Raw genomic sequence first — 24,439 nt, 5'->3', positions numbered from 1 at the left:
TGACGTGCTTATTATAAAATGTTAAAAAGAGGACATACTTTTTTCCCAGGCCATTAGGTGGGATTCAGTGACAGCACTTAGCACAGGGAATTCTGTTTGGTTACTATTCAATAGAAAGAAATTCCTGATCCTATAATCAGCTATTTATACACAATAGGGAAGGGTTTGGAAGTGGAATGAGATAAATACTTCACTTTGGCCATGTACCTCTATCAAATTCGAGTCAGAACAAAACTTGCAGGCATTGTTTGGATGACCCAGATAACAGGCAATGCTGAAATTACTGCAAAAACATACTTTTGTGTTATCGTTTTATACAACAATGAAATTGCCAAAAGGACCGCAGCTTTGTATAGGAAAAAGGGAATAGGTTCATGCAATTGAAATGACCAGGGTGAGTGGAGAAAAGTCTCTGTCAGAATTGTAGAAAAGACAAGATCATAGAATATTTTTAAAGACAGAAGCAAAGTCTTTTACTATTAAATGTATCCTGATGATCTTTAATACTTTCTTCAGCATAGACTTGAATTATGATTGTAAGTTTTGTATGCAAGCACTATTAAATCTGTTTTAGAGATATGTGCAAGAATTTGCATGTGTTCTGCTCTGTTTAGAACCAATCTGACGACCCGCTAATGGTATTATTTTATTCAACAATCAACCTCTGGCTTAGTAACATTTGAGGTTGGTTTTAGCTTTTCAAACACTCTCTCTTCCCTGTCTGTGTCCCTCCCTCCCTCCTTGCTTTCCTTCCATGTAATTTAGGGGAAAAAAGTCTAGATAACTCATGCTTTACTGGAAGAGAAATAACATGTAATAGAGAAGACTTCCATCAAACTCATGCCTTATTGGAAGAATAAAGTCCATCAGAAAGTGTGCTCAAACACCATTACTGAGACAACTTCCCAAAGGCACCCTTGAGGGAGACGTAGAGAAATAGACTCCCACGTCACCTGCAAGAGCCAGCACTGGCTGTGTTTAAAGCCTCCCTGGAATCTTTTTGCACATGGATTCACCAGGGCTTAGGCCTTGGGAAGCCGTAGTCCATATCTGGAAAACTCCAGCTATTTGTATAAAGCACGATTTTTTTTTTCTTTTTTACAAATGGTCAGAGTGTATTTTCCTCTTATTTCTATTTTTGTAACTAGTTCCATGAAGGAGTTAAGAAAGGAACCAGCAATCTTTTTTTTAACCCTTCAAGAAAATCAGGGGTGAGGGGTAAGGAGGAATGAAGGGAAGGAAAGGGAGAAAGTGAAGAGATATGCCTGGTTTAGGGAATCTGATCACAGGTTCAATGTGATTAAAACAATTCTCTACATGTGGCTTGGTAAAATACACTCGCAGATTTTACATTCTTATTATCTTTCTGACTTCATTCCTCATGAATTCTCCACCCTAACCCCCCATTCTTTCAGCTGAATTTTCCCTTCCACTTGTATTTCTCACCTTTGGGGCCCCTTTGCAAAACCTGTCCCATGGATGAAAGGCCAATGTTACCCACAAGGGTATCAACTTATATTGACCGTACCCAGAAATATGGGAACGTCCATGGAGACAATAGGTAAGAATAAAAACTGTACTTTGTGTTTGTCAAAAGAGAGTAGAAGTATTGGGTTCATTTAGAACAAATTTTAAGAAAATTTATAAAAAGATGGCCATCAAGATAAAAACATAACGAGAAACTCAAATGAGAGTTTTGTTACTTTAATACTCCACCAAATTCCACATCCAAGAAAATCCCCTTGATGAAGCCTGAAATAGAATATTTCCTAGAAAACTAAGAGCAGTGGGCAATCTTTTCAACTTTGTCTGCCCTGTGGGGTGCCTGCCTGTAGCTGTGTCTCCGAGAGTCAGCCTTGCTGGGTGGACAACAGGCTATGTGCCCTGCCCACTTGACCACAGCTCAATGGACCAGATGTGGACATCTGACTAAAGCTTCACAGATACCCTTTTCTGCGAATGTGAAATTAGAATTCAGGCCTATCAAGCTTTCCTTGTGTTCTTGGTCTGATAGGCCTTATAGATTAGGTGGACGCTTTTGCCATGTGGATAAAGTGAACTAAGCAGAGCTACAGAAAGTGAGACAAGGATGAGCAGACACACAATGATCAGGAGAAACTCTACATCTCCCAGTAAGAGAATGAGTAGGTGCTTCGGTTGCTGATGGCTTTAGAGTATCCAGTTCTAGGCTTTACAGTGTCCAGCTCCAGCCTTTACAGCATCCAGTTCCAGGCTTTACAGTGTCCAGTTCCAGGCTTTACATCATCCACTTCCAGGCTTTACACCATCCAGTTCCAGGCTTCACAAGAGTCCACTTCCAGGCTTTTACAGCCTTCGGCTCCAGTCTTGCTTGCCTCTTTCTTCTGATAAAGTCCTGGTTCAGCTCCAGCTAGTTTAAGTAGGTTTCTATTATTATGAACAAAAATAATCTATACCAGTACTTGCAACCAATAATCTCTGAGTTGTCTTCTGTTACTTATCACCAATAACAGACTGCAATTTGTAGCCAACGATTTTATTATGTGTACTTAATTTTAATTACTTGTAACCAAACAACAGCAGCAATAACAAAACAAACAAAAAACCCAGCTGCTGTGATTTAACTGGAAGGTCGCTGTGCCAGGACCCTGGGGTCACAGGTTCAGCGCTGCTATGGTCAGCAGAATTCTAAAGATGTCCCCCCAGCTTCCCATCCCCTGGCCATTCAATCAAACACTAATCTAGATACTGCTGTGAAAGGACTTCGCAGGTGCAGTTAAGGCTACAAATCACTGGATTTTAGCTACAATTATCTTGCATTATCCCGGTGGGCCCAATGTAATCACACAAGTCCCTTAAAAGCAGAAGAGGAAAGCAGAGGAGGAAGGAAGAGAGAGTTCAAGTAGGAGAAGGATGAACCATTTCTGGCTTTGAAGATGGAGGGGGCCCCAAGCTAAAGAATGTGGGTAGCCTCCAGAAGCTGAGAACGACTCTAGACTGCCAGCCAGCAAGGAAATGTGGACTGCAGTCCCACGACCCTACAGAACTGAATTTGGCCAACAACCCAAATAAGCCTAGATGTGGATTCTCCGGGTAAGAGGCCAGGCTGGCCAACTCCTTGACTTCCACCTCGTGAGCCCTAAGCAGAGAACCCACTTGAGGCACAGACACTGTGACCTAACAAATGGGTCTTGTTTTAAGTCAATACGTTTGTGGTATTTATTACTGCAGCAATAGAAAACTGATATAACTATCCTCTGGGGTATGGCAACACCATCTTGGGAATCCAATTCCATTCCCATGCCTGAGACAGCCCTCTCTATCATCTGGGTCAAATCTCTTGCTTGTAAAACAAACAAACAGAAAAAGAAAAGGAAAAACCAAAACTTCAGGTCAAGCGTTCCAGTCTATACTTGGGACATCTTCATGTGGATATGGCCTGTATGTGCACATCAATGAGGTTTCTTTCAATCATAATAAATGATAAAGTAACTGATATTCTTTACTGAAGGTCAGGATCATCCTACTTCTGGTAAATTCACCACATGGGGCTAGGAATCTCCAATCATGGAATTCGGAATTAACCTTCCTCCCATGCAGGTTGGCAATACCACAAAAACAACCCTTCTCAGGGTATTTTGGGAATTATAGTCCCAGTGAGAAATGAGAAATGCAGACCTACACGGAACTGGAAGGGATATCGGGAGAAAATAATTTGTTAATCTTCATGGGGCTGGAAGGAGAGAAAGAGGATACAATTTCTTGCCCTGGTTTGGGCAAGAGACTCCAGATGTTTGCTGTCTTCTATGTCCTATTTTTAAAGGACAAAGGGGGAAAAAGGAATATTCCTTCATTTTTATATCAAAACATATTTTTTCCAGGTGCAGCGTAGTGGGTTGAGTGGTGGCCCCCCAAAAAGATATGTTCATATCCTAACCCCTGGAAGCTGTGAATGTAACCTCATTTTGGAAAAAGGGTCTTTGCAGATGTAATTAAGGTATGGATCTTGAGATGTGATCATCTTGGATTATCCGGGTGGGCCCTAAATCCAGAGACAAATGTCCTTATAAGAGACACACAGAGGAGAGACACACAGGGAGAAGAGGGGAGGGCCACGTGAAGACGGAGGCAGAGAATGCAACAATGCAGCCACAGCCAAGAAACATTCGCAGCCACCAGAAGACGGAAGAGGTGAGGAATGGATTCTTCTCTAAAGCCTCAGGAGGGAGCACGGCCCTGCCAACACCTTGATTTTGGACTTCTGGTCTTCAAAGCCATGAGAATAAATTCCTGTTGTTTTGAGCCACACATTTTGTGGTAATTAGTTACAGCAGCCACAAGAAACTGATACACATGGTAATAGGAATTGGGTCTTATTTACATTTTAGCCTACACTCTCCACTCTTGCTTTCTCTGACTTTCAGTTCTGTTCAGAAGGCTAAAAGCTTTCCAATCTTTTAATTTGTGACTCTACCTCAAAGCAGACTAACACAAAAGTGAACAGTGAAATAACAAGAACTGAATGTAGAATGAGAGACCCCTCATCATTTTCAGGCACTAGCAGCCCACTAAAAGACTCTATTGACAATGACCTTGTGAGGGGGGGCACCTGAGAGTCAGTGAGATTTATCACACCACTTAGGAATCATCCATTTCATCATTCGCATTGGAGGTCTTATCCTTTTGACAGAAGGAGATAAAAGGGTGGAAGATCAGGGATGGAGCGATGCCATGGTTGGGTATTCTTCTCTGGTTGAGTCAGGAGACACTGTCCAAGGTTTCTAGAACAAGAAATGGAGATTAATAACTTTATTTAAATAGGGAAGAACTAAAAATTATTCTGTAGTCATAAAATGTTTAGAGGAATATGGGAAAAGATTGCTTATCTTTTGCAGAAGAGAATCAACAGACACTGTCAAGAGTTGCTACACAAGAAATGGAAGCATAAGCTTACAGTTCCATGTTACAGCGATTACTTCCAGTGGATTGAAAATGGAAATCATCAAAAAATGGTCAACTCTGGGAAGTGGCCCCAGGGATGTGGAAGGGTCATATGGGACACTCTTGGTTTTGCAGATTCCCTTTTGTATCATTTAATTTTTATATATGCATGCATTATTTTAATTAAATTTTTTGAAATAAAATAATTCACTGGTAAAGTATATTTTCGAGGTAGAAGTTGGGGGAGAGTGAGGAAGACAGAGAAGGCAGTACAGCCACAGAGTCAGGCCCCACCGACACTCTCTCCTTGCCCTGCGTACAGGTGCCTGTCCCAAGAAAGAACAACTTGTAATGGGCTCAAGAGTTCTTGGAAGGTTTCCGGCATCATGGAGCCCCTGGTTGTACTTATGCCTGAGGGCCTGCATCTCATAAAGCCACCTTTGGCAGCACGAGGGGGCATCTGTGCCAGGCCTGGGCTAGGATCACCAATCCGTGAAGACGGAGAATAAGGGGGGAATTTAAAGACTGACGAAAGCAGCGCTGAAATCATCTGGGCTGCTTTTTATCCAGGAATAGCTATGCTGGTGATATATAACTGCTCCTGACTTCACTTGAGAAGGTACCACCAGCATTAATATCTGTAGCAACTGGCATTGCATGTTGCCAGCATTGCAAGACACGGAGAAAACTCTGGGTATTTTCGGAGTTGGGAGGGCTTTTAAATTTGCTTACAAAAGAGTAGAGGATAGAGGAGTCATTTCCATCCAGTTCCATCCAGTTTTCTTTCCCTCTCTCCCACCTCCATTTAGAATTCATTTCAAAGATGGATTTGGGGAGGCAATTTTAATTCTTTGGGGGCTATGTAGCTGTGCCTATCAAAGACAGAAATTAACGAGCTTTTCACTAGGTACTGGAGTAGCCTGTGCTCAAAATGCAAGGGGCAATCTGTCAGGCAACACTTTGGGGGATGGAAATCCTATTTTCTATATTCTTGACTATGTTGACTCAAGAATTCAGGCAGTAGACGTTTGCCATCTAGAGCGATAAGGAAGGCCTTTTCTATGACCAACTAGGGAGACAAAAGGACTGTGGATGACATCAGCAGTGATCCCTGAGCGTTCCTCGTGTTCCACCCAAGGCCCTCTAGGGCAAATGTCAATTAATTTGCAAATGTAGAGTCAGGAAGTTGGGAAATTCATCACTGATGCTGATCAAGACACATCGGCTTTAGAAGCGGACAGACTTGGATTTGAACTCTGGTCTTGCTATATTTTTTGAGTTAACTCTCTCTGAAGCTTGATTTTCTCTATTAAACATGGGCATAAGAGATTAAATGAGATGAAGTGTGTGAAAATGTCAGGGACATTCTAGTTTCTATTCCACCAAAAGAGGTAAGAGCTTAGGAAGTAAAAAAAGAAAATTCCGCCTACCAAAATGAGGCAGGAGAAAGACGGAGGAGAGGAGGAAGAACTGGGAGTAAGACAGAATGGCAAATTTTGGGACAGGAAGTGAGAAGGCTCTGAGCTGTTCCTTGTTTGAGCAAAAGTAAGCATCCATTAACTTTGAGGCTTTATATATTTGGGGTACATTTGCTACTGCAGCCACGACTACTCTAATATTAATGATAACTGGGCTACGGGGCAGTTGGGATTGCCCAAGGAGAGTCTATAGAAGAAGAGGCAAGCGACTTGGGCAGAACCCCGTGGAATGCTCACGTGGAAGGAGTGGACAGAGGGAAATAAGCCACCAAGAGCTCTGAGTAGTGGGCTTTGGGGCCGCATGGAAGCCAGGGGAAGAAAGTGCTTGGAGAAGAAAGAATCGTTCAGTGACATCAAAGGCTGCTAGGAAGTCAAAGAAGAATGAGTCTTATCAATTGGATTGAGCCAAAAGGAGGTCTTTAAGGACCTTGTCAAGATGGTCTTAGCAGAGCGGTGAGTACAAGCTAAATTGCAGAGGGTGAGGAGGGAGAGGGAGGGGAGAAGGCAACTGTGACTGAGAAGGGGTGGGTCGTGCCCAGAGGAGAAACATGGTGCAGGAAGGTGTGCTTTCTTCCTTCTACCTCCTTTCTTTTTATTCTCCTCTTCATTCCTTCCGGTCTCCCTCCCTTCTTTTCCTTCTTTGAGTAGAGAGAGCTAAGCACGCTTAAATTCTAATGAAAAAGAAATTGAAGATACAGGCAAACAATTTCCAAAACTCTTATCTACTGCCCAGATGGCTTTCTCATAGAACCAATTAATTGCCAATCGAATGGCTCCATCTGGGTGTCCTTTGGGTGTTGGAAGTTCAACATGTCTAAAATGGATTTTCCTCCTTGCTCCCAGTCTCTTGCTCCTTTTATCCTCTTGACTGGCACCCCCATCCTTCCCCCTAGTCACCCAAGTCAGATCCCTGGGGGTCACCCTAGATTCCACCTTCCCCCACCCCTCACCCACTGCTGTCCTACTCTCTCCTCAACATCCCTCACAGTCTATTTCATCCACATGGTCACTCCTAGAGGAGCTGCCCATTTCTCCCCCCTGGACCACTGAGAGAGTCTCTTAAATGGCCCCCTTTCCTCTAGTCTTATATCCTTAAAAGATCTTTCCTCAATTAAGCAACCCCATCTTTCAAAGAAATTCTTTTCATTCTGAGTCTCAGCTGTAGGAAACATTTTGCAGCCTTCCAAATGTGACATGTGGCTGCCTTGTTTTTACCTTTGTCCATTCATCCTCCTCAGTCTGGAATGCCCCTAACCCTACGTCTCAGACCCAACTCAAGGCATTGTCTGACTCTCAGTCAGCACTGAGCTCCCTCTCTTTCGTGTCCCCACTGTCCCAGCCTGGTACCTCTGATCTGATTCCATATGTCTAGCTGCCTCTTCTACCCTAGAGAGTAAGCTCTTTAAAGGAAAGGAGAGTACTTTATTAATCTCTGTACTTCCAGCACCTGGCCCCATAGCAGGAACTCAATGACTAAACAAATAAATGAATGAACGGCAATGAAGAAGAGAGGGCTAAATGCAATTGCGGGGAACTGATTCCTCATCACACTTTTTGGGTTCAGTTCCCTAAGCAGCCATAAAACTGTATAATCATATGATCACTATCCAGGCCACACTCCTCTCATTTACCCACAGGATACCGTCACAGACCTCATAAAACATACTATGTTTCCCGAAGTGTGCCACCAGGAAAGACCAGTCCCTTAAGATGTTCCATGAGACAAGGATTCCAAGGTCAAAGTAAGGTTTAAAAACAGTGCATTTCACATTCCCCTCTTGGAAACAGACAATGCACCTTAAGGGCTCTGAGAAGTTTTCCTGTGAAAAAGTCTAATTTGGCTGCCAAAGCTTCTCAAACTGATTTGAACTCTTTTTTCCTTCAAGCCATACTTTGACGTTTTAATATCTCTTCAAGCTGGCCTATGATAGACTTTCGATTTACTAACATGGTGGGGTTATTCTAGTGACATCTCACACTTGATTCCTCTTTGATTGCTATGCAGTGACTTTTGGTGCCATCTTCTAAAAACAAAATAGCATACAATAGTTTTTACAGTATCTGTTTTCTAAATAAGAAATGTATTTTGAGTTGATGACATGTTTTAGAAATTAATGATTTTTCCTCAATTAAGAAAATCTATGCCTACCTAAAAGATTCCATTTATCTTAAGAGAGTTACACTTTTTTGTAGAGAGCTTTTTGTTCCACCTAACTGTTTGAGGATTAAATGAAAAAAGATATATAAAAGTTATTATTTTGATTTATTAATTGAAATGTAAGTGGGTTAACGTCAGGTCTTGCTTCCTTTGGGACTTCACTCCAGGCTCCTTAAGGAAAGGCAAGTGTTATTTTCCAACATGCTCTGAGAAAAGACAACATTATTTCCAACATGCTCTGGATGGCTGAATATTTCATGTTTTCAAATTAAAGATTTCGGAGACTGAATCTTAGGGTGTATCTACACATCCAACCTACACTAAAATCCTTACTTCTTGTTTAGAAGTTCAAAGGCACTTCCTCATTTAAAAAACCCATCTGTCTAGTGGATTTCTACTTGTGGGCTCGTCTAGTGTTAAATGATCTTTCTTTAGTATTACAACCCTTTGGACTCTCCACTACGTGAAGCAGAAGGGACTGCAGCGTGAGTAGGAAGCACCACTCAGCCGTATATTCACGCAACATCCGCTACCCACACTCATTAGCATTGCCTTTCCTGAAAGGATAATACGAACCTTAAATCCTAGTGCAGAGCCGGTATTTAAAAGCTCAATTTCACGTTTTTTTCCCAGGCCAAGTTTCCTAAATATCTGTATTAATTAATAGTTTGAAGAAGGGACTTGCCATCTGAAAAATCATTCTTAGAATTATGATTCCCGGGGTATTTGCGTCATTTCACACGAGTGAGGATTATGCTGATAGCTTCAGACATTATATCTGCCAAAAGTTGTCTTATGTTCTTTAATGGAGATTTCACAGTCATAAAATATCTAAGCGGAAAGATCTTTATTAAAATTGGTTTGTCTATCACCGTATCTGGCATATAAAAGGCACTCCATTGCACAAACGTCTGCCAAACAACACAAACTGAGGATCTTTTAGATCGTGTCTATATAATATCTACAAGGTCAATAAGACATAAATCACCCGTTGCCCTGCCAAGTTTCCTTTGTAAACTTGTTGTGTTGGCATCACCAGCTCATGACAGGCAGGTCAGAAGCACATCAGAAAACGTCAGTGGAGCAATAATTAGCAACTGCGTCAGGCATCTGGGCCCATTTTGATAATGTGAGATCACAGCTTTCTTGCTCTTGGAAGAAGAGGAAAGCAATGGTTTCTGGAAAACACAGAGGACCTAATTTGTTTTTCCCACTTGTGTATGGGGGACGGTATTATTAGACCAAAGCATAAAAAAACAAAAAGAGGTTCAGGAAATACGAATATTCTAAACTGCCAACCAAATGAGTCATTGAGTTTCCCTTAAAACGATACAGAGAGCCGCTCAACAGATTATTTGCAGAATATCTCGTGAAATGTCCAGCATTACATTGGGAAATACATACAGGAGAAATAATAATACAGTCCTGGTTGTCAATAAGAAGATTAAGACGACAATAATAACTTGTATGACATAATTCGAAAAGCGTCCTCCCGAAAAGTGGTGTGTTATTGAGAGCAAAGTGGTGTGACATGGGCATAAAGACTTAGGAGTTAAGAGAAACGAGTTTAGGAAAGAGGCATGGGGCAGGTGAGATTCAGTGCAACCTGAAATGGAAAAATTTTGAAAAAGAGTTAACACTGATTGACCCTTTCTTTTTGTCCAATACTATGCTAAGTGATCAACTTACCATATTTCATTTATGTCTCCCTACAATCCTGTGGGTTTAATACTATTCTTTATCCCCATTTTACTAACAAGGGAACTAAAACTCAATGGGAGTAAGTGACAGAGGCGGAATTCCAGAGCAACTTCCAGAAGTTGAGTAGTTGAAGTAGTTAAGTGGTGGCTTAACTACTTCCAGAAGTTAAGTAACCACCTTGCTACAACAGCTATGTTGTCATAAAAGACATGGTATAAATATGAATATGGATATAAGTGTATACGTGTATATTAGATGTGGTACAGGCAGAAGACAGTGATAAGAGAGAGCATTTCAGATATGAGAGAAGGATTAAGCATAAGTATAAAAGTAGGAATTGGCATGGGTTTGAGGGGCAGGTCAATGAAGATGCTTGAGTAACTGGAAAGGAGGGCTGAGCTTGGAAGGGGTTAGATGATAGGGGGACGGGTGATGGAAGACCCCAGTGGGCAGGCCAGTGTTGGCATGTGACAGGGGAATTGGCTGCTCTGGAGCTGAGATTCAGGTGTGCACTGGCTGGCCAAGTGGGTGACCACCATAATTTGTCCGTGTGCTTTGGGCTGTATTTGGGGGTCAGACACATGCAGACCTGAGGGATAAACTGGAGGTGGAAAGCAATGGAAACCTGTGGGCTGAGGCTTGAAGGGAAGCCGCATCCAGTTCCCCCAACCGCCACTCAACGAAAGAACAGAAGCCCCTAGTGAGTGTGAACTAGTGACGGGAATCTGCTCTTCCCTCGCATTCACAAGCGTCCCACGTGTACACATTCCCATTCTCATTCTATAGTTTCAAACAAGATGTCTCTCAGTTGATGCCAATCACTTCATCTGTCCCTGCCCAGGGAAACCACGCTCTGTTCTAGTGCTGGACCACTGAGAAGACTTTCAAGTAAGATTTTTGACCGCACACTCTTTTCTCTGTGTGCTCTGACTAGAGAACTTAACCCATGAATGAGATACCATCCCACAGTACACATGAGACCCCCACCCACGGTTGTCACAGCGATTCCTGGAAGGTACAAGGAGAAGTGCAGAAAACTGTCAAAACGGCGTGTAGGGTCCACTGAAAGGACAGCCCCTGGGGATTCCCAGAAATGCTTGAGTATGAGAAACCCACAACGGATAGGACTTCCCTAGAGAGTGGCGGGGGTGCTGAGAGCTGCAGAGATTCACACAGTTATCTTGAAGTGGCTGCATTTGTGGGCATAGGCTGGTGATGTCCAGGAAAGCCAGGACATCAAACACAAACTGTGCTGGTGTGTCTTTAGATGTGTTATGGGATATGCACACAAAATCCTATACACCATGTGTGATTGTATTTATTAAGCAAAGACAGCAAGTCTTTTGCAGTAAGATCATGAATCAATATCAATGACTAAAACAGTAAAAGAGTAGAAGAAACACAAATACCTTTTTGGGGGGCATCATAGCCTTCTTATAAGACTTTGGCTTGGAGAAATACAACTGATCATTGTATTAGTAAAAACTTCTTTTTTGCCCATCTAAAGATGAATGCTTATTTCAAAGCAGAAGAAATTCATAGCTTGTGGCTTCAGTTTCCTGTGTCCTCTATGCTAAACCCAAGGTCATGCTCAAGACGGGGAGCACACAGATGACCTGCAATTTACAAATGGGTGGGGCTCCCAGAGTACACTAGTAAATCGGTTCTCCAGAACACAGGAGCATTTCCCCATAGACACATTTCTCCAGAGACTCTCAGGCCAGCCTGTAAATTCTGTTTAGCCCCCTGAGTTCTGCAGCGGGTTCCAAGAGCCACCTTGCAACCGTGAGATTGAGGATGGAGCAGAGCCAGGGAGGTGGGGCTGGATGTGGAGTACGGGACTGTCGTGCCCTTGAAAGGAAGAGCTCAGGGGCGCGGTCATTTTTGGCACAAACTTTTCAGGACTGGTCGTCGTAGCAATATATCAATACATTTTTTAAAATAACTTTTTATTTTGAAACAATTTAAGGCTCCTAAGAAGTTGCAAAAATAGTACAGAGAATTTCTGCATACCTTTACCTAGTTTCCCCAATAACCATCGCTTACATAACCCTGGTATATTGTAAAAACCAGGAAACTGACCTTGGTACTATATCTTAACTCAGGGATAGCGCTTACTCAGATTGGACCGGACTACAGCGATCCTTTTTTTTTTCCCTAAACAAATATAATGTTATGGAATTATTTGATCATTTTATTTTTCCAGTGTTACAAATGCTAAACATCTTTATTTTTCCAACAAAATCTTCCATTCTTTACTACAATTGGGGCTGGCCCGGTGGTGTAGTGATTAAGTTCGTGTGCTCCACTTCAGTGGCCTAGGGTTCGTGGGTTCGGATCCAGGGTGCGGAACTATGCACCACTCATCAAGCCACACTGCAATGGTGTCCCATATATAAAGTAGAGGAAGATTGGCACAGACGTTAGCTCAGCAACAATCTTCCTCAAGCAAAAAAAGGAGGATTGGCAACAGATGTTAGCTCATAGCCAGTATTCCTCCCCCCCAAAAAAAAAAAAAAAACTGACAATGTTGAGTGAGTAGGTTTCGTGTTCCTACAAATTACTTTAATTTTGATATTAAAAGGCAAAGATTTTCCGTCCCATTTGCAACAACATGGATGGGCCTGGAGCCCATTATGTTAAGTGAAATAAGCCAGAAAGAGAAAGACAAACACTGTATTATCTCACTCATATGTGGAATATAAACCAACACATGGACAGAGAAAACTGCACTGTGGTTACCAGGGGCAGTGGGGGTGGGGGGGGCACAAGGGGTGAAGGGAGTCATATATATGGTGATGGACAAACAAAAATGTACAACCCAAAATTTCACAATGTTAGAAACCATTAAAACATCAATAAAAAAAAAAAAAAAGGGCAAAGATTTTCTTTCAAATTTCTAGAGCATATGATATGTGTGGCCCAAAGAATAATCTATCAAATGACAACTTTAAAACTTAATCGGAGTCAGCATTTTATAATGGTGAGTGGGCCTGGGTCCTAGTCCCATGGGTGCTATAAACCCAGCGATGTCGTGTAAGTTGTGTCACTCAATCTCTTTGGTCCTTAATTACTTGATTGCAAGATAAGGAAATTAGACTACATGACTTCTAAAATTTCTTTCAGTTTTAAAAAAAACCCTATGAAACCCCCACGTCAAAAGTATCCCATAGAAGTCACTATAGAAAGCGTAAGATGGTTTTATTAAAAACAAATAAACAAAACAAAAACAAAAACAAACCCTAGAGCTAAAGCAAAAGGAAAAAATGTCTCGTACTCACACAGAAGTGGTAGGAAAAGTACAAAAGAAGACAGGAAGGCATCACCGTGGAGGAATGAGGGGACCCGCAGGTGGCCCGGAAGAGCGGAAACGGTCTGAATGCCCCATGAGCCACTTAAACCTGGGTGACATTTGGACAGACGATGTTAAGCCTTCCAAGCCTCAGTTTTGCCATCTGTAAAAGGATGATAGTTCCTTGTTAGTGTGGTTCTGAGGATTTAAGAAATACGATATGTAAAGCGCACAGCAGAGTCCCAGGCGTGGAGTCTCCCTCCGTGAATGTTAATAGAGCCCCTGAATGTCAGGTGTGAAGTGGGGATGCAAGGAGCCCTGGGGAGGGCTTTTGAGTGAGATGATGTGAGCGGAATGAGGAGTCAGCCTGCCCTTGATAGTGCAGTTAGCTCAAGTAGGGAGCCTCTGGTTTCTGAGGACACCTCTCGAGAAGAGCACGTTATGGGGCTTAGTTGTGGTTGTCACGGTGGGCACTTACTGAAGCGCTTGGTTGACCTGAGACAGGTGACTGGCTTTCTCCCATGATGCAGGAGAGAGACCCACAGTCTCAGCGGGCTCTGAATTGGCAGAGAGGCAGAAATGAGAAACACAGAGCACCCGTACCTATTTTTAAGGAAAGTAAACATGTCCCACGTATTTTTTTATCTTACTGTAAATTTGGGATTAGAATTTAGATTCTGGACTCCAGAGTCTAAGACATCTTAATATGAAAATGAAGCAAAGATTTATTAATCTCTCCCCATCTTGCTGCTTATACTGGTTTCTTATCTATAAACATCTCCCCTTCTGCTTGGCCATTTCTATTAGTATTTATAGTGGTGTCTCAAATATAGCCTTCTAACTGCCGTTACTCAAGATAAATGGTAAAATCATCTAGACCACAATTAATTCAATAAAAAGATACAAAAAAATTAAAACAGAAATATTAGTATACACTCCTCTCCAGCAGCCATATAACACTGTTATTTACATCAAAATTTCCTGTATTCTTGTTTTCCTTGTCCTATTCCTTTGGGCCATATTTTAAAAGGGTTTTGTTTTGAATTTATCAGATAGCTTTCTCCTTTTCTCCTACTTAAGAATAGCTTTAAAATCTCACAAAATTGACTACTTCATCTGCCAGCATTTTACAACCTGCATTAGAAAAGCTGTGTTAATATACATGTACAAATTACACTAAAAATGACCTGGATTACTGTAATTTATACATTTTGTCTTTGTATTTAAAGGAAAAGAGAACTTGAACTTATTGCATTTTACAGCCAGTAAATAGTCTAATGATCTTAATTTTATTGTACTTTTAGAAAAAAAATTATTTATTGGCCCAACCAGAACTAGAAATTACTCTTTAACTCCAACATAGACTGGAAAGTAAACATCTGTCATTTAAAAAATACAAACAAGGGGCCGGCCCAGTGGTGTAGTGGCTAAGTTCCTGTGCTCCACTTCAGTGTCCCAGGGTTTGTGGGTTCAGATCCCAGGCGTGGACCTACAGACTGCTCATTAAGCCCTGCTGTGGTGGAGTCCCACATACAGAACAGAGGAGGATGGGCACAGACGTTAGCTCAGGGACAATCTTCTTAAGCAAAAAGAGGAAGATTGGCAACGGATGTTAGCTTAGTGCCAATCTTCCTCACCAAAAAAACCCCCAATAATAATAATAAAATAAATAAACCATACAAAAATTAATTCCAAAAGGAAAGTCATCTACAAGTAGACAGTCTCTAACCATGAAATCAGCTAAGCAATCAAGTCCCCTTGGTGTGACCTTGCTAACACGGACCACCTTTCATGCATGAATAGACTCTGGAAATGTCATTCATTCTACAAATACTTGTTGAGTGCCTGCAGTGTTACAGTATCTACTTGTGCACGGGGTACAAAAGAGAATTTTTATGGAGAGAGATATATATATGCATATGTTATTTTATAAAAAATGGGATTGCATAGAATGCACTATTAGAGCTGGTCTTCAAATTGTTGTTCCCTGTCTGCAATCAGATAAGTGCAGAAATGGAGAGTAAGGATCTAGAAACTTTTATACCAATCTGACATCACCATGACATCTGAGTTTGTGACTGGTGGACGGGTCCCTTGACTAGGATGTAGAGCAGTTTCCATGTTGTTGAAATCACTTCGGGCTTGTATGTGTTGTGAGCTGCAAACTATTCATGCCCAGTAAGACCACGTATTGGTTTGCAACAGATAGGAAACAGACAGACAAACAGACAAACAAGTAAACATGTCTCCTTCACTACAGATGGTTTGGGAAGCATTGACAGCGAACACAGTCTTTGTAACTTGTTTCTTTCATAGAAATATGTTCTGAGCATCATTCCATTTCAATGACTATGTCTCTATAACATAATTTTCAATGAATATGTTATTCTTCAGTTTTTACGTTCAATTAATTGAGAGGTGGCTCAAGTTTTAATCAATGCCTGCAACTTCCCTAAGACTGCCTTCTCCCATTTGAAGACTGCATTAATGTGATTTATGTACGATGGCATTGAGATTCAGAAACAGTGGGTCTCTCTTAAATGCTCTGCCCAGGGAGACCACTACCGAACTACACAAGGCACCTCACTAAACGACAATATCATCCATAACGAGGTCCAACAGCAGAAACCTCTGGGCGATATTTTAGCAATTAATAGCACAGCGGCCTCTTCACTGAGACTTTCACAAATCCCCGAAATAATAAATGTTCTAAGAGTTTTGGAGATCCACAGGGAGGATTACAGCAATTTGGCACCTCCCAGGCTGCACTGACCAGTATAAGGATAACTGCTCTTTTGCACTCATACGGCTGCCCCCTCTCCTCTCTCAGACATTCCTAATCAATTGTGGTCTGTTTTTCACCTAACCTCAAAGTTATCCTCAACACTGTGCTCTAGATAGCTCCTGCCAAACAACAGAGGTGGGACCTAAGAAGAAACCCATTTACCACTCCTGGGCTAAACCATTTGTGATGAAAAGGTTTCCAGGAGTTCTCATGCACTTCACCTTGCACTTCCTATAATGGCTCAAAAACTACAAATGCTGGGAAGGAAAGTGTTGAAGGACTGACTGTTGTGTACATTAGGAGAGTAAATATGAACTCCAGAAATCTCTTAGGCTTAACTAAGTTTTTCTACCTTATCAAAACTCAACTCTGGAGTATTTCAGTCCTATTTAGCATTTATTCTTCATGGCTACCAGCCTTTCCAAAGATGATTTTAAGTCTAAGATCTTAGATGCTTCAAGTATAGACAGAGCATCTATTTCAAAAGGATAATAGTATCTGTAATATTTTCCCCCAAAACACAAAATTTCCTCTGGGAAGTCCAAATTGTAATCAATTAGCAAGAGAATAGGTCAGAGAAAGATAATTATGAATACTGGTCAATCTAAATGAATGTTAGGGTCTAATTTTAGGCCATATAATAATGGAAGGGCTATGTAGTTTTTACTACATTCATATGCTAAGGTAAAAAATAGCTACTCCATGCCAAATTAGGTAACAATGAGAGTCTTTCAAACATTCTTACCCATTTGTTAAAAAACAGAAAAGAAAATACGATTCCTAATTTTTCTCCTTAGGCCTGAACACATGCATCAAATTCACTTGCCAAATTTTCTAAGTGATTTTTTTTAAGTTTTAGTTCAACATTTATTATAGTATTCCCAAACAAACTAATACTTTTTGTGCTTTACAAAGAGCAAAAATTTCATTATGATGTATTTTGACTCAATATGTGGTGGATTTACCCTAATACCTGGTATATCCATTCCTGAATGCAATAAAAAATAACAACTATAACATTTTAGATGAGTAAACCCAATTACCTTTTCAAAAAGAGTTGAAGTCAGTATGCTTTACAAAAGCTAAAGGTTGGGCCAATTGATTCTTATTGTTTCTATTCAACAAATATTTATTGATCATTACGTCTAGATCAGCATTATCTAGCAGAACTTCCCGTGATGACGGAAATGTCCCATATCTGCACAGTCCAATACATTAGCCACTAGACACAGGGGGCTATTGAGCACTCGAAATGTGGCTCATGAGGAACAGATTTTTTATTTTAATTTTAATTAACTCAAATTTAAATAGCCACATGTGGTTAATGGCTACCTTATTGGACAGTGCATAGAAAGACAGAAAGATGAACATGATTTGGCTTTTCTCTCAAAATACCTACAAAATAATGGGAGAAAAAAAATACACATTTAATTTTAATAAAAGTCCAAGTCAAATTTACATGGAACTTAATAAAGCATGAAATTTAAATGGAAGAAAAAAGCCCCAAAATAGCCAAGAAAATTCTGAAGAAGAACAAGGTGAGAGAAGAGGTGGGATTTGTCCTACTAGATATTAAGACCTATTATAGAACTATCATAATTAATAGTGAAATATTGGCATGGAGATAGACAAATAGAGCAGTAGAAAAGAATGAAGAACCCATAACCACATTCATGTAGGATTTTTTCTTTTTTTAGCAAGATGCAAAAAGCAGAAGCCATAGAGAAAATTGATAAATTTCACTACATCAGAATTTAAATTTTTTGTAGTTACCAAGATAGTATAGACAAAGTTAAAAGACAAACCATAAACTAAGAAGATAGAACATATACAGCTGACAAAGGAGCAAAATACACAAATAAACAAATAACTTCCCCAAAATTCAATAATAAAAAAACACGTAACAAAGAGAACAGAGGCAGAGGACATGAAGAGGCAACTCTCAGAAGAGGAAACCTGAATGATGAATAAACCTGTAAAATGTGTTCATTCTGCCTACATCAAGGATGTGTAAGTCAGAATGAGACCGCATCTTATACCAGAGTATCCACTAAAGCGTTTGAGTCTAACAAGCCCAAGTGGCAGCGTGGATGTGGATACTCTCATGTTGCTGGCAGGATACAAATTGGGGCCACCCCTCTGAAAGCAATTCCAGCAAAGCTCAAAATATGTACACTCTGTGGTCCCACTAGTCTATTTCCAGGCATTTACTGTAGATCAATGCTTGCACAAGTGCACAAGGAACATGCACAATAGGTTCACTGCAGCATTATTTCTAATTGTTAAAAGTTAAAAATGAGCTAAATGTCTCTTTGTAGGGAAATGGATAAATTGTAGCATGGCCATTCGATAGAATGATATGTAGCAGTTAGAGTAAATGAGCTAGATCCATATTTATCAAGGCTAATAAGTCTCAAAAATGTAATATGGAGTGAAAAAGAGAAGTGGCAGAAAAATATGCAGAATGTATGGTACTATTTATGTAAATTTCAAAGTACTCCAAGTACTATATATTGTTTGCGTGTAATCTTATGTACTAAAAGGATGAAAACATGAATGAGATGAATAATAACTTCATGATAGTTACACCTGGGCAGGAGAGGCCCTGTGCCTTGGGGGAAACACTCTGGCCTTCCTGTGTCTCCTCCCCTTCCTCCAGGGCCAAGGGTTGTTCTCACCTGAAGCCCATCCCCCCTCCCACTTCTGGCCCCTCCCTCCTCCTGGGAGGTGGGACTCCAGGCTTCCCTGAACAATAGTCCTGAGCCCTCTTCCCCGGGCCTTTATGGGCCTTTTTCCCAGGCCCACCTTCTGAAGAAATGGCCTGGTGGGTGCCTCGGGAAGGAAGGGAGGGGACAGAGGACCAGATCTGAAGTCGAATGAAGGAGACTTTAGCTGTGTCTATGAGTGTTAGTTCTTTATACAAGATATCTAAAACAAACATAATAACATGACATTTGCTGATTCCCGGCTTAGGTAGTATTTTTTTATTGCTCTCTGTTTTAAGAGCTGACTCATATAGCACTTATCATGTTTCAAGTACTGTTCCAAGTGATTTGCATTGAAAATGAGAAGGTTCCATTATTCCTCAATTTTACAGAAGAACACTAAATAACTTGCCCGAGGTCACTCACTAGAAGGAACAGAAGGGGATTTGAACACAGTAGGTCTTGCTCCCAAGTCCATGATCTCAGCAACAACTCTAGGTCTACTTGTCCATATGCGCGGATTACTTCATTAAAAAGAAAAGTAATTAATGGTGCCTGGCCCATGGTGTAGCGGTTAAGTGCGTGCGCTCCACTGCTGGTGGCCCAGGTTCAGATCCCGGGCGCACACCGAGGCACCGCTTGTCAGGCCAGGCAGTGTCCCATATAAAGTAGAGGAAGATGGGCATGGATGTTAGCTCAGGGCCAGTCTTCCTCAGCAAAAAGAGGAGGATTGGCATGGATGTTAGCTCAGGGCTGATCTTCCTCACACACACACAAAAAAGTAATTAAATTTAAAATACCCTGAAAATACAATACAAAGAAGAATGTAGTGAAGTTCCATAAGAAGGTTCTTAGATGTGTTAGGAGCACAGATGAAGATGACACTCCTTGGGAAGGAAGGCAGTCGTGGTGGGGAAGGCTTCAAGAAAGGAGTGCTGTCACTCAGCCCAGGCCTTGCTGGGCAGTGGGCAGGGAGGGTCAGGAGAGGGAAACTCCAGGAAGAGGGAACTACGTGTGTACAGGCATAGATGCAGGAAAGTTAAAGAAAGATTTGAGGATCAGCAAGTAGTTACGTTTGGCTGTCACATGAGAGGATAACTTGGTGAGGGACGTAGGTTAGGATCTTGAAAGGGAGGGTGAGAAATGAGGATATTATTTAGGGATACTTTAAAAAGCAAGGCAAGCCATTGAGGGTGGCACCTCTGAGCTGCACTGTGGGAAGACAGTGAGGGCAGGCTGGACCACAGGACAGCCACTGCAGGTGAAGAACTCCCCAGGGCCCTGCGGGCAGAACAAAGATGGTGGAGGAGGAGAGGAGAAGAGGCATTACGTGCGCGCGCGCGCAGTAGGGTTGTCGAGAAGCATCGCGCGCAGTGGGGTTGTCAAGAAGCATCCATTCATTCTGCAAATATTTACTGAACACCTACTATGAACCAGGCATTGTGTTAGAGGGTGGTAATATAGAAATGAAGAAAGACAGAACTTTCTGCCCTCATGAAACTTGCATTCTAGTAGAGGGACACAGATAAGATAAATAAATAAGTAAAAATATATAGTAAACAAAGGAATAAAATATGCTTAGTTATATGGTGATAAGCACTTTGGAGAAAGAGAAAGCAGGGAAGGGAGCTAGGGAGGATTGCCTGTGTATGTGCATATGTGTTCGATGGGAGGGTTGGGTAGCAAGGGGGGACTGAGCAGAGGTGACATTTGAGTAAAGGCCTGAGGAGTGAGGGGCGTTGAGATGATACTGAGATTTTGAGTCTGGGGTAGGGCCATGGTTATACCAAAGGGGAGGGCAGGAGGAGGAGCTGAGCAGGAAGGGGACAGATTGAGTCTGGGGTCCAGGTGGCTGTTAAAAATACAGACTAGGGGCCAGCCTGGTGGTGTTGTGGTTAAGTTCACATGCCAGCCTGGTGTTCCCGGGTCGCAGGTTCAGATCCTGGGAATGGACCTAAGCACTGCTCATCAAGCCATGCTGTGGCAGGCACCCCACATATAAAGTAGAGGAAGATGGGCATGGATGTTAGCTCAGGGCCAGTCTTCCTCAGCAAAAAGAGGAGGATTGGCAACAGATGTTAGCTCAGGGCTGATCTTCCTCACACACACAAATATAGACTAGACTCTGGAGCTGTAAACACGTAGACACAGAAGTCACTGCTAACTAGGCAAGAGCTGTGCTTTAATACCTGAGATCAAGGAATGGGAAAATAATAAACACCATCATTCAGCGAGTGTTTTGTTTTACACAATATCTGTAATCCTTAGGACATTCCTTCACGGTTGATAGCATTAACTCAGCAACAAATAAGAACAACAGTAATAACAGCTAACACATCAAAGGGCATACTATGCATGAGGCACTTTTCTGGCACTTTATATTAATTCATTCTGTCTCACGGCGGCCCCAGGGGAGTATTAGCCTCATTTGACAGATGAGAAAACTGGGCTGGCCGATTAAGTTGCTCAAGGTCACAGGCGGGTGAGGGATGAAGCCCTTTGAATCTGGGCAGCCTGGCTCCAGAGTCCTTGCTCTGGAACGAGAAAACCTAAGTCTGTGTTCCATCAGTCTCTCGGCCCTTCCAGAAAAGCCAGCTAAGGGTAGAATGTGGCCGGATAACTGGGAGTGGGGGTCTGGGGAAAAGAGCTGGAGAAATTCTCAGAAAACCCGTCTCGAGGTAGGAGGCCAGGCCGAGGCAGGAGCGCGCTCTCAGCAGTGCGGGGTGGTCAGTACCCCAAAGGCTGCAGCCTGGGGTGGCCGGTAAGCTGGCCCGGAAAGGCATCCTGGCGCGGACACGGACAGGGCAGCCCGGGCGGGGGGCAGAGGCCGGGAGGCGGGGACCTCCACAGCTCTGAGGATCTTTGGGAGCGAATAAAGAAGTTAAAAATAATGATTCAAACCAACCAACAAGCACCCTTTCCGGGCAATTTCAGGCCGAGAGTAGGTCTAAAGGCCCTGGCCAAAGAAACTTGTATGAGGTCTGGCCCGAGGTCCCTTCTCACCTTGAACTTCCAGGACTCCGAGTAAGTCGCGTACCCGCTGTGGGTTGCCCAGCTGCTCTTTTCAAGAAGTTGGACGATCTCCGGGATGTCGCCCAAATGGAACCCCGCATGGTTCTAGCTCTGCAATGGGTCAAGGGCAACGCCAAGCACCGTTGCAGGACCTGACCGCCCGGCCCAGGGGTGCGCGGAGCGGTCTCGGCACACCGAGGGGACGAGGACTGGAGGGGGTCTCCCGGGGCACAGGCCGCACTCGGGACCGCGGAGAGACCAAGTTCGAGGAGCCCCGAGAGTATCTGGGTGACCCTGGAACTTCTGGAGCGCGCTCAGGGGCCGACAGCAGAGCAGGCTGCTGGCAGGGACCGAATGGAGCTCCGCGCCAGGCCGGAGGCTGTGCCGTCACTCGCAGTCCGGGCCGGGTCCCCGGCGCGCGGTGGCGCTGAGCCAGGCCGCGCCTCCCGGGCCCCGCCGCGCGCCCACCTCGACCCCGCGGCGGCGCCCCCGGGGAGCGCGGCCCGCCTGCCGCGGGCGCCCCCGGACCGGGGGCGGGGACGGCGGGCGCGAGGCCCCCGGGGGCAGGAGGAGCGGCGGCCGCTGGCACGGCGCCCGGGGGTGTGAGGCGGGTGCGCGGGGGAGGCGGCGGGGTAGAGGAGGCGGCGGCGGGCCCTCGGGTCACTCGGAGGCCCGGGCGGCGGGCGGCAGGACGCGCTCGGGGAGCCGGGAGGGCGCGCGCACCATGCCCTCCTTCGACGAGGCTCTGCAGAGGGCCGGCGAGTTCGGGCGCTTCCAGCGGCGCGTGTTCCTGCTGCTGTGCCTGACCGGCGTCACCTTCGCCTTCCTCTTCGTCGGCGTGGTCTTCCTGGGCAGCCGGCCCGACCACTACTGGTGCCGCGGCCCGAGCGCCGCCGCGCTGGCCGAGCGCTGCGGCTGGAGCCCCGAGGAGGAGTGGAACCGCACGGCGCCCGCCCGCCGCGGCCCCGCGCCCCCCGAGCGCCGCGGCGACGGCCGCTGCCAGCGCTACCTCCTGGAGGCGGCCAATGCCAGTGTCACCGCCGCCGCCGCCGCGGGCGCGCTCAGCTGCGCCGACCCGCTCGCCGCCTTCCCCAACCGCTCGGCGCCGCTCGTGCCGTGCCGGGGCGGCTGGCGCTACGCCCAGGCCCACTCCACCATCGTCAGCGAGGTAAGGGCGCCGCCGCCCCGCGCCCGGCCCGGGGCGCACCGAGCCACCCGGCGCAGGGACACAGCGCGCCCCAGCCCGCCCCCGGGTGTCCCTCCTGACGCGCCCGTCCCGCCTGTAATAAGCCGGCGGGGAGGGACGGGTGCTCCGATCCCCTCGCAGACGCGCGATGTATGTGAAGCCGGCCACCAGGGAAGGTCCGTGGAGGCTGGGACCTGTTGGTTACCTCTGGGGACCGACCAGGTTCATCCCACGCTTGCAACCGCTGCGTCGTAGATGCCCGGGAAATGCCTTTCGTTTGTTTTCCTCTGCTAGTGAGTTAACGGAGAGATGCTTTGGTTTCAGGTGTGAACGAAAACTGTCATAGAAGCCAAGTTCTAAGATGCTTCGCACACACCTCCTCAGGAATCAAAGCATCCAGTACGATGTACGTTATCTCTGGGATGTGTTTGCGCAATAATTGGAAATTGTGGGTCGACTCGCGGTAGAGAACTGCGGTCTCAGGCGGGCGATGTCGAGCGCGTCCTGATTGGCTCGTGGGCTCCAGGGGTCAAAGGAAAGGAGAGGCAGTGTTTGATGGCAGCACGGCTTTCTCTAGTTGCTCAAATGATTATCTGAAATGCGAGGGGGCAGAGGTCAAGGCTTTCCCGGGAAACGATTCTGGTAAAACCGCTTTCGGGCAAAGAGCAACATCTGAGAGAAGCTGGGAAAGCTGAGGTTTTGAAGAAGAATTTTAATTTTTTTTCCTACTAATAAATTACAGGAACGCAGCTGGAGAGGCTACAGCCTTACAAAGTGAACGCCCCCTCCTACGCTTATCTGTGGTGGCTGCTCGGGCACCGCTGCACGTGGGAGCAGTCCCCACGTTTGGTTGGTTGTGTTTGGGCAGGCAGTGAATTGGGCATTAAGTGACCCCTCACCGTTGGCGGCAGGACCTCTGTTTCTGCGCTGGGCTGGGAGGGCAGCTCACATCTTCCTGAGTTCCTACCATAGGGACTGCCTCCCTGAGCCTGGGTCCCAGGGATGAGCAGTACTATTGAACTTCGTCTGCCGTCATAGCTTAATTTCTTAAAAATGGTTAAATGTGCTCGGGCAAATTGGGAAAGAAAAATTTTTGTCTTTAGTTTGTTTATTGTCGTTTTTTAAGCACCTGCTTGAATAATGGGGAAAAACCCTGGATTCAGAGTTAGCAGAGCCTCTTCTGCCACTGTTACCAGTGTTCT

General features: G+C 44.3%; 1 protein-coding gene and 1 long non-coding RNA gene across 5 annotated transcripts in view; one reads left to right on the top strand and one right to left on the bottom strand.

Moving 5' to 3' along the window:
* Positions 1-475: 475 nt before the first annotated feature.
* On the bottom strand, positions 476-23,707 carry LOC147912238 (uncharacterized). Of its 4 annotated transcripts, XR_015550108.1 has the most exons (4): positions 23,614-23,707; positions 23,443-23,527; positions 22,043-22,162; positions 476-4,760 (listed from the first exon to the last, which is right to left on the bottom strand). It is a non-coding gene; the product is annotated as an uncharacterized LOC147912238 (long non-coding RNA). The 4 variants fall into 4 exon arrangements; XR_015550107.1 differs by lacking the exon at positions 23,614-23,707 and having other exon boundaries at positions 23,443-23,604; XR_015550106.1 differs by lacking the exons at positions 23,443-23,527; positions 23,614-23,707 and adding an exon at positions 13,539-13,712 and having other exon boundaries at positions 22,043-22,536.
* The window catches only part of SLC22A3 (solute carrier family 22 member 3), a 95,373-nt gene continuing 93,693 nt past the window's right edge, over positions 22,760-24,439 (top strand). The window contains exon 1 of the mRNA XM_087425065.1: positions 22,760-23,219. Within this exon, the coding sequence (XP_087281191.1) occupies positions 22,776-23,219 (444 nt within the window). The 5' untranslated portion in view covers positions 22,760-22,775. The remainder of the gene's footprint in view (positions 23,220-24,439) is intronic.

This window comes from Ceratotherium simum, chromosome 38, assembly GCF_057802395.1.
Source record: "Ceratotherium simum simum isolate JZ-2026a chromosome 38, ASM5780239v1, whole genome shotgun sequence".
Lineage (NCBI taxonomy): Eukaryota > Metazoa > Chordata > Mammalia > Perissodactyla > Rhinocerotidae > Ceratotherium > Ceratotherium simum.
This window is presented reverse-complemented; position numbering and strand designations above follow the sequence as displayed.